General features: G+C 39.3%; 1 protein-coding gene across 3 annotated transcripts in view; it reads left to right on the forward strand.

Moving 5' to 3' along the window:
• Positions 1-16,564, forward strand: part of phactr3b (phosphatase and actin regulator 3b) — an 88,801-nt gene that overhangs the window by 45,934 nt on the left and 26,303 nt on the right. For all 3 annotated transcript variants that reach the window (XM_067431627.1, XM_067431628.1, XM_067431629.1), the window contains exons 5-8: positions 2,088-2,309; positions 2,406-2,601; positions 4,712-4,902; positions 10,384-10,537. In XM_067431627.1, coding sequence (XP_067287728.1) covers positions 2,088-2,309; positions 2,406-2,601; positions 4,712-4,902; positions 10,384-10,537 — 763 coding nt within the window. The remainder of the gene's footprint in view (positions 1-2,087; positions 2,310-2,405; positions 2,602-4,711; positions 4,903-10,383; positions 10,538-16,564) is intronic.

The following is a 16,564-nucleotide window of genomic DNA, read 5'->3' on the forward strand; positions in this document are numbered from 1 at the left end:
AGTAACGTTCTCATAATGTTAGCAAAATTCATTAGTTACCCTCATGTTGTTCCAAACCCGTAAGACCTTGTAATATATTTTAAGATATTCTTGAATAAAGTCGTTTCAGAAATATGCATCATTAGGGAAGTAAAATGGGGGTGCTGTTTCATGTTGACTTTAACAATTAATTGATAAGCATGTATGGTATGTGCATGTTCATCATCATTATCATCATCTTTATTTATTGGAGCATCTGAGTTCTACAAAATTCAACATAGTAACACATTTCAACAGAAGGATACATGCACAAATGATTAAAGGGGGGGTGAAACACTCAGTTTCAGTCAATCTCATGTCAATCTTGAGTACCTATAGAGTAGTATTGCATCCTTCATATCTCCGAAAAGTCTTTAGTTTTATTATATTTATAAAAGAAATATGGGCTGTACCGAGTCTTTCCGGAAAAAAACGAGCGCCTGGAGGCGTATCGTGTGGGTGGAGGTAAAGAATGACGAGGGCGCAAAGCGGTGACGTCCTCAAGCGTGGAGATACCCATGGCTATCGATCTCAGCTAATAGATATGATCCAGAATCATTCGGAGGATGAAATAAATTGAACAGGAGAAACAGCAGCAGCAGGACGTCCGTCTCTGTGGTATGGACTGTATTTAGTGGCCTGTCAACATTTGTGTGTGTTTACTCGCAGTTTATGAGGACATGATTCGGTTTATGGACTATTGTAAGCGACTAAACCTTAGCAGTAGCAAGCAAAATGGTTTTGCACGTCAGACTAGTGTAACGTTATACAGAGAACAGCAATGGAGTCCGTTAGCGCATTTGAATGACGAAGCACGCGATCGTGTCGTTTACTGATGTTTACTCACGCGACGATAGCCGACAGCACAGACATTTGAAGCAGTTTAACTCACCGGCTGCTTCCAAAGCAGGACCGAACCTTTATCGCTGGGACCGCTCCGTCAAAAACACACTTCTTTGGTATGATTTGGTGAAGTCCTGACAGCAGTGAACGGTGGAGATCCACTTTTGCGACGCGACTGAAGCGATGTTGTGAAGCTTCCCGTCATTTCTGCGTTCAAATCGGTTCAAATGCAGCGCTGCCTTCCCGGGAATGCTGTGCTGAAGCGTTGGAAGCCGCTTGATGTCAATAAAGTGAAGCGCGGCGCAACAGAAGTGTTCACGGACGTCTGGATCTGAGAGAGGTTTTATGGGCGTGCATTTCCTCTCTCGCTTTAGTCACGCCCGCGCACACCCTACCGGGAGAAGAGCCCGTACGGCCCATACAAGGACCTGAATCCTAAGTTCTAAGCCTATTAACGTCAAGCCAAGCCATACTCGAAAAAAACTCTCCGAAACTTGTGAGAAACCGGAAGGAGTATTTTTAACACAGAAATACTCCATCAAACGTCCAACATTAGTTTTTGAAACTTTGTCTATGTTTAGGATGGGAATCCAAGTCTTTAGCAGTGTAAAAAGCTCAGTATGCATGAAACAGCATTTCACCCTCCCTTTAAGTAAATTAAAATAAAGGGGAAAAAAAGAGAACGTGGATATGATGCTCAAAAGTAGACAGAAGCTTTTGCTTATTAACGCCGACCCCCTTTTATACATTTGAGTAGTAAATACATTTACTATAATCAATAAGACAGTCGCAACATATTTATATTGTCCTATTCCAGTGACTATACAATCAGCAATATTAACTCACAACCATTCTGTAAATTCCAAGACAAGGAAAGAAGACTCTTCAATAAGTACACAAAACCCACCATTGCCAAATTCAGGTCTCCAATTGAAACTTTTCTAGTGACTGATCACATCTAAATTGTTCAGTTGGCCGAATTGAATTTCTGTGAATTAAATTGCTTCAATTCACAGAATTTCAATTCGGCCAACTGAAAAATTTAGATGTGATCAGTCACTAGAAAAAGTTCAATTGGAGACAAGTTTTTTTTTTACAGTGTGATGATACACTCTAAAGTTGGGAAATGAACACAACTGTTATATTGAAAGAATGAGTGCACTGAATGATCACTAGGTGGAGACAGAGATCACAGAACGCACATTTCTGTCCTGATGTCTTTTCAGCACGAGACACCACAGAGATGACGGAAACAGAAGGGGAACTTGGGCAAAGTGAGGATGAGGACAAGCCGTCTGTAGAGGCCTCGAGTAGAGGGGCCAGCGTCGGGGCCCCTGAGGCCCTTGAGTGCCGTGAGGAGAGAAAGGAGGAGCCACCGCTCAGAGAAGTCCACACTCCTCCAGCCAAACTTCCTGTGAAGCTGCTTACTAGACTGGGCAGTCTGGACAGTGAGGATCAATTCATCAGATGCATGTATAACGGATTACTAAGATCTGACCAGAGGAGGGTAAAAATTTAGCAAAATTGTTTTTCTTGCCCGTTAGATACCCACTCTCATCAGAGCCGGCCTGCTCCAGCCACACTGCCCAGGAACTTCACCATCCCCAAAGATGTCCTGAGGGGCAGGATTTCCACCCCCACCGGCTCACCTCACTTAGGCGTCCTGCACCCTCAGCTGCCCCCTAGCTGCATCATAGAGGAACTGCACCGTGCGCTGGCCTCCAAACACCGGCAGGATGGGTGAGGAGGACAGTTTTCTGGCCATCATTTCTAAAGAGAACCATATAAAACTGTGCTATGTAGTCAAAAGTGTGGTATAATTAAGAATTGATAAAAAAAAATACAGCTGGGACCCAGGTTTTTTTTTTATAATTTTGTATTTTTTCATGTCATTACACAGTTTAGATCATAAGAAACAACTGGACCATTTTTTTTTTGTTGTTGTTGAAAAATTATATTCCATTCATATGTTATGATATTCCCTCTGTAGTTGACACCAGGAAGTTGTTTAAAAAATAAAATTACATTAAATTGCAAGTATAGGCAAAAACAATTATAAGATTTATTTTTAATTTACCAATCCATTTTTAGGTTTCAGGATTTTTTTTTTAAACAAACTTTGTTTAAAGATGATTCTGAAATATGTTATGAAAGATATAATGGAGTGCATTGATATACCATCTTACTATATGCAATATGTGTGTAAAATGCTCATACATAGATTTTCCTATTAAATACAATGTATCTATTACACTGCATCTACTTTGCATATTAATGTGTCCTTGGTTCAACATGTAATGAAAAAAAGAAGTGTAATAATGGGAGTAATAGTTGGCATAATTTTCATAATAATATCTAATATTTCGTAGGAATATTGATATGCAATTTCTTTCCCTATTCACTTGTTGTGTCTTCATAATGCCTGATAAACATGACTTAAGTCCTGGCGTCCACTACAGTGGACATTTATTAAATCAGTGCCCTGTTTTGTAACAGAAAGTCATATTTTGATTAGAAACCCCATAATATTTTCCTGAGATGTTGATTTATAACAAACAATTTGAAAATTAATCTGATTTAAATTATAAGTACTTAATACTATCATATTTCCATAAGAGTGCTAAACATTAATGTCAGCCGTTTTTAAAGCCCAAGAAGAAGTTGTTGTCCTGGTGAAACCTCCAAACATTTGGCTCTTTACAGGACATCCAGATGTAAAACTGTGATGTGTATGATGTCAGAGAAATTCACTAAAATATAATGAATACTACAAAAGCCTATTACTGGATCCCAGGAGGATATTGTGAACAAAATATTATTACAACAATTTTCTTTCTGAATATTAAAATGTAATTTCTTATGATGCAAAGCTGGATTTTCAGCATTATTACTCCATCACTTACATTATTTTTTGGTGAACTGTTCTTGTAGTTTGACTTTTAAGGCATAAACGTGGTGCATTTAACTTCATTTAAAGGAAATAGTTCACCCAAAATTAAAATTACCCCATAGTTTCCTCACCCTCAAGCCATCCTAGGTGCATATGAGTTTCTTCTTTCAGCTTTTATTAGGCCTTTATTAACCCCCTGGAGCCGTATGGATCACTTTAATGATGGATGATGAACTTTTTGGGGCTTTAAAGCTACACTGTGTAACTTTTTAAGTTTATTCTTAGATAAAAACACTTAGTTCTTTCAAAAATATATGTGCTCATTAATGTATATTTACTTCTTTCAAGTAATAAAGTATTCTCGTAAGTTTATAATATGCCTTTGAAAATCCGTACAGGTGAGGGGTTTGAATGCCGGTCTCCATGTTGCCCCTCCATCTTGAAAGTACAGTAGCCAAAGAGGGACATACCCGTAAATTCAAGCTTCGCCTTTCATGTTTTAACACTCGATGGCACCGTGTCGAATGTGAAGAGGGGGATTGCTATGTTAATCTTGGACTAAATCGGCCACCGTAGGAGTTAAAATGAAATCGGAATATAGAGGAACAGAAACTATTATTCTCTGGATGGTCATAAACCGTTACACCGCTAGATGGGGGAAAATATCACACAGTGTAGCTTTAAAATCTTATTTCCCATTCACTGCCATTATAAAGCTCAGAAGAGCCAGGATATTATTTAATATAATTCAGATTGTGTTCATCTGAAATCAGAATGTCATATACACCTAGGATAGCTTGAGGGGGAGTAAATTATAGAATAATTTTCATTTTTGGGTGAACTATCCCTTTAACTCTTAGGTAGGACCATATTCAAGGTCAGATACAGTCAGGGACTTCAGATGCATTATCTTCCTATTTTCAATAAATCCTTTACATGCTCTTCCTTGCTTTCACGTAGCTTCCATGGGAAGGAGATCCGTAGTTCACCCAAACGGCGCTCGGATGGGCGGCTGTCCCGTACCGCCAGCACTGAGAATGAGCACAGCGGAGAGGTGGAGAACAAAAAAGAGGCGGAAGAGAACAAGGAGAACATGCGTGTGGAGGAATACTACAGCGACCAAGACAGCTGGAACCAGTCGGTCATCTCTGGTGTGTTTCTTTGACCTTGGATTAGATCACATGTTGATCGTAGACATACATTTGAGATTTTTAGTACAAAAAAGATTTTTAATAATAGTTTTAGTTTCGGTTAACAATAACAACACTGTTTGGGATTTGTCATGTTTTGTACCATAGTCTGTACAAAAAGATGGACGACGCATCTCTGCTTCCTTACACTATAGAAAAACAAAGCAAAAATATCCCAGGAGCGGTCGTTGCTGATTATGCTGTTCGATTATGAGCATCAAGGTCCCGCCCACATTCCCGCTCCCACAGACTCATTCGCAAGCACAGCTGTCAATCATGATGTTACGCCCTGCATCAAATAACTAACTAAAACCAAACTTATTGGGAAAACTAACACTTAAACATGTGTCTGTGTCATGAGAACTACCTAAAAAGTTTTGGAAAAAAGTTCTGTGAAGTGAAATTGGATTTCTTAGTTAGGCTTGTGTTTTAATCGATTACATGGAGAGGGCAGGGTTTAAGACATATTATACTTCCGCCAGCCACCAGGGGGCAATGGAAAAGCTTTGGCTGCACTTTTTAGGACTTGTGTGGCATCATACACCGTAAAAAAATATGAATGATGTGACTTCATCTGTTTCCCCTGGCCAGAGTTGAAGCTTTCAGGCGCTCCGCACGACACTGACATCTTGGGACCGAGTCTGCGGAGTAGAGAGCAGAAGTACAGCCGCGATATCAAAAGCCCACCCACACTCTCACAGATGCAGAACAATTCATTATGTTAGTGTGAAATAAACAGTTTTGAAAATGTAGAAATTAAAGCTAAAGCTCCAATTTGCTCCCAAAATTCCAGAAAAAAGTCTGTTAGTGCCTCAGTGACAACTTCACTCAGAGAAGACGTCGACCTCAGCTGTCAATCATGACGTCACACACCCGTTTTTATAGCATCAAATAACGAACTAAAACTAAACTTATTTAAAAAACGAATACTTGAAATGAATTCATCGTGATGATAACTGCCTACAATGACATAAACTAACTTTGTGGAAAAAATATTTGAAGTGTAATTTGATTGTTTAGTTTGCCTCGCATCCATTAGAAAACACAAAGGGGCGGCTATACTGGGACCGGCCACTGGGGGGCGACCGAGGCGCGGAGGCTTTAGTATCTGAGAGGGGTGCTGCAGGCTTGTGTGGCACACATAGGGTGCTTCTCAATACTTAAATTGCTGCTTCCTTGTTTCCTTGCTCTTATGTCCTCCAGCCCGTTACCCGTAAGCCAATCGAACTCAGCCGTCTTAAAGGGCATCTCAGTTCTCTAATTGCACCACTTCCTGAGGAGTCGTGAATGAGGATTTCCACCGACATTATCCGGAACTATTTGTACCAGGATCTTTTTCCCCAGACCTGATGCTGTCTGCATTTCCATCGTGGTCTAAAGTACCGTGAAGTTCTGGCAAATTAGTCTACACTGTAAAAACAAATCATGTCTCCAATTTTTCAGTTGGCCAAATTGTATTTCTGTTAATTAAATTGCTAGCCTGACAAGCCAGAGCCACATCAAGATGTTTGGTCTGGAAACTCACCATTGGCAGCTCAATCCGAGGGGCGGATAAACGGTTGTCTTTCAAACTCCCTCTGCACGCGATAGGATAGCGCTACAACCAACCAGAGCAACGAAGGTGAAGCAGAGCTTGCTGATAGATTAAACATTCGCCGTATCCGGTTGGCAAAACTCCGAACACATCTTCCCTTTTTAAGAATGACTTCAGTGCCGTTCTTTGTTCTTTTCTCAGAGAAAAGCTTAACTCCAAGTCTTCCAGAATCGCAGTCAAAGCTGATTCGAAAGACCGCCGTTCGCCAGTTTCTGTGTTTACTAGAAGCACGCAAACACAACTCGGCCGTCGTCATTATGGCCCCGCCCGCCGACTCTATACACAACGTGATTGGCCCGTCCAGATTTTGAGGAATACAGCTCAGAAGGGTATTGAGAGTTCCTAGACGACACTTGCGGGCAGATTAAGTTTGCTGCCGCTAGGTAGCGTCTAGATTTCTAGGCTATTAAATTGCATCAATTCACAGAAATTCTATTTGGCCAAGTGAAAAATTGAGATGTGATCAGTTCCTAGAAAATTTTCAATTGGAAACATTTTTTTTTTTTTTTTTTTTTACAGTGTAGCAAACAAAAATTGTATGTTAATTTTGTCTTTGCCAGTCTCCCAGCAGTTCCAAATTCTGCATCAGAGCGCCGGCTCCCCATTGGCCGACGCTGTTCACGTGAGCACCACAACACGTGTGATGTTGATGCATGAGCTGACCAATGGGGAGCCGGCGTTCTGACGCAGAACTCGGAAGCGCTGCAGTGTATTTACTACGTTAACTTCTGGGAGACTGGCACAGACATGAAGAAATAGTTGAATAAAGTCTTTATTTTTGTTTTTTGCGCACAAAAAGTATGCTTGTCGCTTCATAACATTAAGACTGAATGAGTCACATGGACTTTTTTAACCATACCTTGCTGGACCTTGAAAGGGTTAATTCAATTGCTGTATATGGAGATCTAAAGTCTATAAGGTCTTCTGGGTTTGGAACAATGTGAGGGTAATTATGATAGGATTTTAATTTTTGGGTGAACTAACCCTCAAGCCTACCTGAAAATTGTGATATTTCACTGGTATCTCAAAATTTGAACCACTAACCCATCCAGGCCAATAGAAAAAGATTATCTTTAAAGGACAACTCCGGTGAGAAATGACCCTAGGGGTAATTAGCAGATGGTTACCGAGTAGATCGTTCTCTGGGATGCGTTTTCATGAAAATCGAATGTAAAGAGTTTTATCTCTAAAAGCAGATTAGCTTATAACGCTTGTCTATGGGGCAAAGGGTAAGTGAAATTAAATCGCTAGTTAATACCACTAACAAGACTCAAAATAGCCTCACACTAACGCAGCAGCATAATGAGGGTCTCTACATGCAAACCGAAGCATTGAGAACTTTGTAAGTGTACAAACAGTTTAATAAGAAGATACTTTATAAACACAGTGCATTACGCGTTCACGGACAGGCGCCATCTTGGAAAACAGTCTCGACGAATCGATTCACGAGCGCTGTTCTAAGTGAGCTTGTCGATAGGAATTAAGTTTGTGAAATGTAATAATATGGACATTTTTATTTTTATTTATTTATTTTCTCTGTTGCGTTCAGTGTTTCTTCCGGAAACAACGGACCGTATGAGATTCAGTCACAGTTCATCGCTTAGCACAGCGCTCGTCACTCGACTAGTCGAGACTGTTTTCCAAGATGGCGCCTGTCCATGAACGTGTAATGCACTGTCTTTATAAAGTATCTTCTTATTAAACTGTTTGTACACTTACAAAGTTCTCAATGCTTCGGTTTGCATGTAGGGACCCTCATTATGCTACCGTGTTAGTGTGAGGCTATTTTGAGCCTTGTTAGTGGTATTAACTAGCGATTTAATTTCACTTACCCTGTGCCCCATAGACAAGCGTTATAAGCAGGGTGCGAACTACGGGGGAGCTAGGGGGAGCTCGGCTCCCCTAAATAAGACATGGGCTCCCCTGAAAACGTGATTTGTGAAATTTTGGGGGGTCTCAAAAATATTGACACTGTGTTATTTTGAGGTGCAATTTCATTTTTATGTAATGTAATCATTGTGGATTATTATTTGTAAAATTGCTAAAAATATATAATTAATTCATGCATGACGGCAGTTTAAATCTAATTCACTTCAATAAAGATAACTATACATGCCGTTCTTGTCATGACCATCGAGGTGTGGTGGCACTGCGGTGCAAATTCCACTCATGTTTAGTACATGTCAACGCAAAGATTCGTAGAAAAAACAAAAACGAATATCCACTTCTTGATCTTGGATTTCTGGAAGAACAGAAAAAGAGGCTGACCTCAAGCCTCTGTGGTCGCTTCTGTGTTAAGGCATGTTATTCCCAATTATGTGTTGTGGCTGGGTTGATATAGGTCTGCGCGACTATCGATTGAATTTTGGTATTCTTCTGTAGCCTGACGAGTAACTTCAACCGTTGTTCATGTGAACTCAAAGACAGCCGGATGCTTTGTTTATAGATTTGTGGACTTTTTGACCTATCAATTCTTGTTTTTTTCTTCCTTCATTAAAATCAAAGATGTTCTTCAATGATTGTAAATTGTATATTAAGAGTCTCCGCAATGCATTAAGCAATAGATTGACGAGTTCGTCTGTGTGTGAAGGAATATACACGTCCTCTTTTGTGTATAGGGATGCACCCCCCCCCACCCCTAAAAGGGGGCTCCCCCAAAGGCCACAGTATAGTTCGAACACTGGTTATAAGCTAATCTGCTTTTAGAGATAAAACTCTTTACATTCGATTTTCATGAAAACGCATCCTAGCGAACGATCTACTCAGTAACCATCTGTTAATTACCCCTAGGGTCATTTCTCACTGGAGTTGTCCTTTAAGCCCTGCTGGCAAAGCTCTAAATATTCACTGTGCTATTAATTTATAGACAGGATATGAGAGCAATAATATGAATATCAGTTGTTCCTATAGTACATTTTAACTGGCATGAAAATAACAGAGGGAAATATCTATTTGCTGAGCCAAATCATTTGATTATTTTGGTTCCTCTGTCAAATATTTTAAAAAATAACATAAAATGCAATGCAAATACAGGTATACAGTACATTCTGTATTGGCAAGTACTAAAAATGATTGGTGCATCCCTAATTAATAATTTTGCATTTGTTGCAATCAGAATAGTCCACATGCCAGAAATGAAGAGGCTTTTCTTCCTCTAGACTTGATTTGTCAGCAACATCTGGTGTCCTACTTCTAATGCAGTCTGCTGTCATGACATGTGGGCCGGAGAGAAACAGACACACTGCAAAAACAGAAGGAACACTGGGACTGAATGAAACGGGGCATGAGCGGGAGATGCTTGGGAACATTCGACGGGGAAAAGGACGTTTTTGTTTCATTTTGTGTAACTTTTGTGTCAAATTTCAGATTGACTGGAAAATACACACACACACACACACACACACACACACACACACACACACACACACACACACACACACACACACACACACACACACACACACACACACACACACACACACACACACACACACACACATTCTGTTGACAAGAGATATATACCCTGATTTATCTTTTCCTTCACACATCACTTATCTCGTATTTCTTCATTGACACTGCTTGATAAACAAATACTTTTGAAAGCAATATATTAGGAGAAAAATTATTGGTTGTAGTTAAAATGTCCCTATACTCTAAAGAAGTTTGACACAGTCATAAAAACTGATATATCCACACACACGTTCTGTTATGAAACCGGTTTGTTTAATTAAAACCAACCTCTGGGGCATGAACGTGCCTGTTATTGACCCTTGTTTGTGCAGATGTGTTATTTCGGTCCATTTCACCGTCACTGATGATCATGTGTACATGTGTTTGGGTGTGTGTAGGTACACTTCCACGACGAATAAGAAAAGAGCTCCTGGCGGTGAAGCTGCGTAACCGGCCCAGTAAACAGGAGCTGGAGGACAGGAACATCTTCCCCGTGCGCAGTGATCAGGAACGGCAGGAGATCCGCCAGCAGATCGAGATGAAGCTCGCCAAGTGAGTCTCTTTATTCCAGATTCCTGTCGTATTGAAGCTGGGAAGGTGGGTGACCGTTTCATATATAAATATTTTATGTGAACTGCTGTTCAAAAGTTTGGGGTCAGTACAATATTTTATTATTTTTTTGAATCCAGCAAGGATGCATTCATTTGATTTAAAAGTGACACTTTAAAATATTAAAAAAGATTTCTATTTTAAATAAATGCTGTTCTTTTGAACTTTCCAAATCCCGATACACTGTAAAAAATAAAAAAATGGCAAATTTTTAACTTTTGCAGTACATTTGACTTGGATGTTTAAGTTATTTCAACTTAAATTATGTTAAACTGACTTAAAAAAATGAGTTACATCTTGTATAACTAATAAGTGACTATTATGTGTTATATAGACCCATGAGTGCAAATTTTAGAAGGCAACCTTGCCAAAATAACACATATTTTACCCCCCAAACGCCATTTTTTTTCCGGAGAACCCCCCGAGAAGCTATTGTTTAGGGCTAATAGTTGGCAGATTTTGTTGTTAGCCATGTTTGCCTTCGCTGACTGCAAAACCCGGCACCGTGCACTTTGAATGCTTTCGCTCTTCCTAGGGGTGCGCACGTGTGGGCAGAACAAAGGCCACATTTACAATGCAGGTCTTGATGCACAATTTTGTGACCGATTTGGTGACTATATCCGACTTTTTCAACGACTCGATAACATTATATTTTAAAAGCAACCCTCTATTCGATATTTGCGTTCACACTGTACACTGAGAAACAGTCCAAGACATTCTTAACCAGAAAAGGAAGTAAAACGGCGTGATATGCAACGGACGCAGACAAAATGATTATTCATAGTTTTGCTGTCTGCACTTTTGCACACATCTTTAAAGGTCAACATAAAATTGCTCTTGTAAGGCGGAAAAAAGAGGCGAGCCCTTGATCGCAGTTCGTGTCTACTTGAGTTGACGTAATTCGCCTCCGTCCCTTTTTCAATGACGTACGACTTGCATTTACTGGGGAATATCTGATTTGACCGCTTACATGGCAGACACAATACATACATATGCCGATTTATTACCACATATGGGTGAGACCTGAATCCGATCTGAGGATATCGGAATCCATACGTTTTTTCCTGCTCACACATTCACATGTCATATCCGATCTGTGCCACATGAGAGGAAAAATCAGAATTGGATCACTTGAACCAAACAGTGTAAATGGGGCCAAAGAGTGAGTGAACAAGAGGAACTTAAATACAAACACAAATGACTGAATAAACGTAGGGCACGGGTGATACAGATGATGAGGATGAGGATGATGATGTTAAACTAAACAGCTGAACAGAACTAGACTAACGAGGGTAACCAAGGAAACAGATAAGTGGCAGGAAACTAAGACAAAAGAACATGTGACAAATGCAAAAACACAACAGAGACAGAATATACAAACATGTGACAGTTTGTGTGTATACAGCACATATAAACCAGTAGGGGGAGTTATGAAAGGTTTTCTGTTTCTGTGAAACCCATGCAAATGATCACACACTAATATTCCAGCAGCCCCGTTTTTCTATGGTGGACTGATATGGGCATGGCAAAACTGCAAGAACAAGAAAGAATTTACTAGACAAGCAAAAGTAATTGTCTTGTTTTGGGAAAAAATAACTCAAAATTAAGAGAGTTTTTGCTTAAAATAAGATAAATAATCTGCCACTGGGGTGAGAAAAATAATATTAATTTAAACAGAAAACAAAATTATTTTTCTCATCCCATTGGCAGATTATTTATCTTTTTTTAAGCAAAAACTCTCTTAATTTGGAGTTATTTTTCCCCAAAACAAGACAATAATTTTAATTGTCTAATAAATGTTTCTTAATGTAAGAATTTTTCAATTTTTTTACTAGAAACAAGACAAAAATACTAAGTATGAAAAGTATTTTTTTTTGCAGTGAAAACTCTGAATCTCTAGTCATTTTTGTGTAAATTTAGCTTTTGTGTGATTTTGAGCTGTGCTTTTGCTCCCTGTCCTGCTGGAATATCCAAGGGTCAGTCAGCTGCTGATGTAACAGATTTTATGATACCATTCAAAATTGTATTGGAGCCTTTGAATGGAGAGCTTTTAGCCCTCAGAACATCATTCAGTGCCAAATACATAGTTTAGTTTTAAAAAGGCCTGTTTTGGCCTCATTCGACAACACAGCCCAGTTCCACTGAAACGTCAATGACTGTAAGCGCATGGGTGTTATTATATTTGATGACAGAAAGGGCTTTTTTATGGATAGCTTTGGAGATTTTCTGAACTAACGGTTCTCCAGCTGAGATCCTTTCAGATTTTGGTCGTGTGAAAAAGGATCAATTAAAATATTTTTTCAAATGAATCAACATCAGACAGTGGGCTGGATGGTTTCAATACTTTAGGGTTTTGAAGATTTGCACAGAGAGGGATCCAGACAAACCTTTTTTTCTTTCTTTTTTTTTTTTAAATCTGTCTCTACAGAGAGCTTTAGGCTATAGCTTTTAGTTCAGCCAGATGTCCTGTTTTTCCTGGGAAATACAGGACTACCCCATGCAAAACAGGAGATCTGCTTACCGTAAGTGGTTTAAAAAGCCATTTCATGGAAAGGAAGCAAGCCTGCTCATTCTTACAAAAGTAATTCATGTTTGTGTTGCAGTGGAATTTGAATTTCACTTCCTGTTTTCTTGTCACAAAGGTGGATTCCTGTGTGTGTGTGTGTGTGTGTGTGTGTGTGTGTGTGTGTGTGTGTGTGTGTGTGTGTGTGTGTGTGTGTGTATGTGTGTGTGTAGTGGTTACATAATTCAAGCATCCTCAGTAGATGGGCTTGTTTGTAATTTATGTTTCTTGGTAAAGTTACTTAAGTCATTAACTGGTTATGCCTCCTCAGTGAATGGGTTATAAACATCAGTTTCTGCCAGTGTGTGCTTGGCTCCAATGTATTCTTCCTCAGCTGTGATTATAAGTGAACTAATCAAATATTAATGGAGAACACTGTCTGTAATCCCAGTGGTTGTAAACAACTGGAGAGTTGTTGGAGTAAGAAGAACAGAGCAGAGAGAGCGAGAATGGAAGTCTAATGGAAGCTTTTACTACAAAAGTGGGGCTTTACTGTTCTTCTGATTAACCCACCAAACGTCTCCTGAGCTTCACAGTTCAGTTAGTAGTATGTTCAGTTCTTCAGTCAGTATACAGTATAAACTAGATTTGAATGTTTTCTGAAGAAAATGTAGTTGCATGGTCAATACTTAAAGGGATAGTTCACTCAAAAATGAACATTAGCCCATGATTGACTCCTTCTCAAGCTGTATATGACATTCTTCTTTCAGACGAATACAATCAGAGTTGAATTAAAAATGTCATGGATAATCTAAGCTTTATAATGGCAGTGAATGGCAGCCCAAAATTAAAGCCCAATAATGTGCATCCATCCATTATAATAGCAATCCACACGGCTCCGGGGGTTAATAAAAACCTTTTGAAGTGAATCGATGGGTTTTTGTAAGAAAAATATCATATTTAACATGTTATGAAGTCAAATATTTAGCTTCCGCCAGACCGCCTTCAGTATTCAACTTATGAAGAAAGTGTAACGGCTCTCGCAGTTTTAAATGCTTACGCTACGTCCAACATCATCATCAGTTACACCTTTTCCATAAGTTGAATCGTGAGACCAGTGGCGATTCACACCCCTTCTCTCAAGGCCTGATTTTATTTGGATTTTGCAAAGCAAGTCACATACGCTATGTCAGCTCACACGTCATTTAAAAAAAAAAAAATTACAATATTACACACCCCTACTCACACCATTGGTTGACATGTCAGAGTAATATTTTGAAAAAGTCAAATAAATGATCCCAAATAAAACTTCTGATGACTCAATGTTGTTGAGCGGCCTTAGTCTGGTCTTCTGCAGCAGAACTACACATGGAGCCATGATGAGTTACAGGATTAGTTCACTTCAGAATGAACATTTCCTGATCATTTACTCACCCCCATGTCATCCAAGATGTTCATGCCTTTCTTTCTTCAGTCGAAATGAAAGTAAGGTTTTTAAAGTGAACATTTCAGGATGTTTCTCCTTATAGTGGACTTCAACTGCAACCAACGGGTTGAAGGTTCAAATTGCAGTTTCAGTGCCGCTTCAAAGAGCTCAACACGATCCCAGCCGAGGAATAGGGTCTTATCTAGCCAAACATTCAGTAATTAAAAAAAATATATGAATATGTATATACTTTTTAACCACAGTTATCTGCTTGCGATGCACCATTACAACATCACGGTGGAAAGATCACGCTTGACTTAGGAAATTACAGCGGTAGGACCATAAATTCTCTCTTCCCCCCTCATTTTTCAATTTCTCCTCCAACTTCAAAATTGTCCGATATTGTTGTTTTACCTTTTTTTGGTAAAGGTCTTTTGACTAAGTATTTGCACGATTGGTGTGTAAACACTGGGTCGTTACTTCCTCCTATGTCAAGCCTGACCTTTCTAACGTGACTACGTAATGTGTGCGCATCGCAGATCAGAGCAAGAAGAGCCTTGTGGTTAAAAAGCATATACGGTATTATATTTTTTTTAGAAAATGGCTGATTGTTTGGCTAGATAAGACCCTTATTCCTCGTGTAGAGCTCTTTGAAGCTGCACTGAAACTCCATTTGGACCTGTTGGACTCCATTGAAGTCCACTATACAGATAAAAATCCTGGAATGTTTTCCATAATTTAATTTCTTAAAAACGTAGTCTTTTTGACTGAAGAAAGAAAGACATGAACATCTTGGATGCCATGGGGATGAGTAAATGATTAGGATTTTTTTATTCTGAGGTAAACTACTCCTTTGACTGTGTGTGTAGTCGCGTTCACAGCTCAAGAGGATCAGCAGAGGTCTCACTTTCCTCTGACATTCGCTCTCGTGTGCCCCGGTATGTTTCCACGTGAGAGCTTTCCTTTCGACCTCATGTCGCATGATTCCACAATTCATTTTCTACATAAACACACCCACAATAGTTCACACCTTTGTGATGAATTTGTCAGTAATAAGAAGGATGTTTCTTAAAATTGTAAGTTTGACTGCTAATGTGAAGTTACAGCACAGCTCTCCTCATCAAGACAAATTTGAAGAATCATTCATGCACTGCAGCATGAGATAAAGTTAGAGGTTTGTTCAAACGCTTCACCACTAGTTATAGACGGCTCGTAAAGAAATAGTTCTCCCAAAAATGATCTTAGCATTCACTCACCCTCATGCCGTCCCCAATGTGTTTATATGAAGAGAGTAAGTCATATACATCAGGGATGGCATGAGGGTGAGGGAATGCTGAGAGCATTTTCACTTTTGGGTGAACTATCTCTTAACTTTAAATTTCCCTGAGAAAAATGGTCCATGGTCCATTGTAGTGATGTGAAGTCCATTTTTCCGTTTCATTTCATTGAACCAGTTCACCAGTTTGTTTACATAATCACACAATGATGTCACATATGTACACTTCTATTATTAAAGCACCAATTGACCTGAAACGTGGATGTTTTACATGCCTGAAGCATATATAGTGAATAGTACACACACACACACACACACACACACACACACTCGCATCAGCAGCTCAATGGTTTTCATTGGTTCATGTCCGAGTCTGAACTGTTTCCTCTGATGACTCGAGAACTTTTGCAACCATTAACCAACTTTTGACTTGAGGACCACTGTCTTCATATCACTGTTCACACAGAGAAAAAGGCTGTCAAAATTGTACCTTTAGGGGTACAACAGCTTGTCGCTAAGGCAGTACCTTAAAAGTACATCTTTGTACCTTTTTTTTTTTACCACAAAAAGGTTCATAGTAGTAAGGTACATATTTTTACTCTAATATGCAGTTTTTAGGAGTAAAAAAGGTACAAGTACTACCCCAGCGACAAGCTGTTGTACCCCTAAAGGTACAATTTTGACAGCCTTTTTCTCGGTGTGTTGTATTTCCAAAACCCTTTTTAGTTGTTACATTTCTTCTCAGCAAAAGACATCAGAGACATA

The sequence above is a fragment of the Pseudorasbora parva genome, chromosome 22, assembly GCF_024679245.1.
Source record: "Pseudorasbora parva isolate DD20220531a chromosome 22, ASM2467924v1, whole genome shotgun sequence".
Classification (NCBI taxonomy): Eukaryota; Metazoa; Chordata; class Actinopteri; order Cypriniformes; family Gobionidae; genus Pseudorasbora; species Pseudorasbora parva.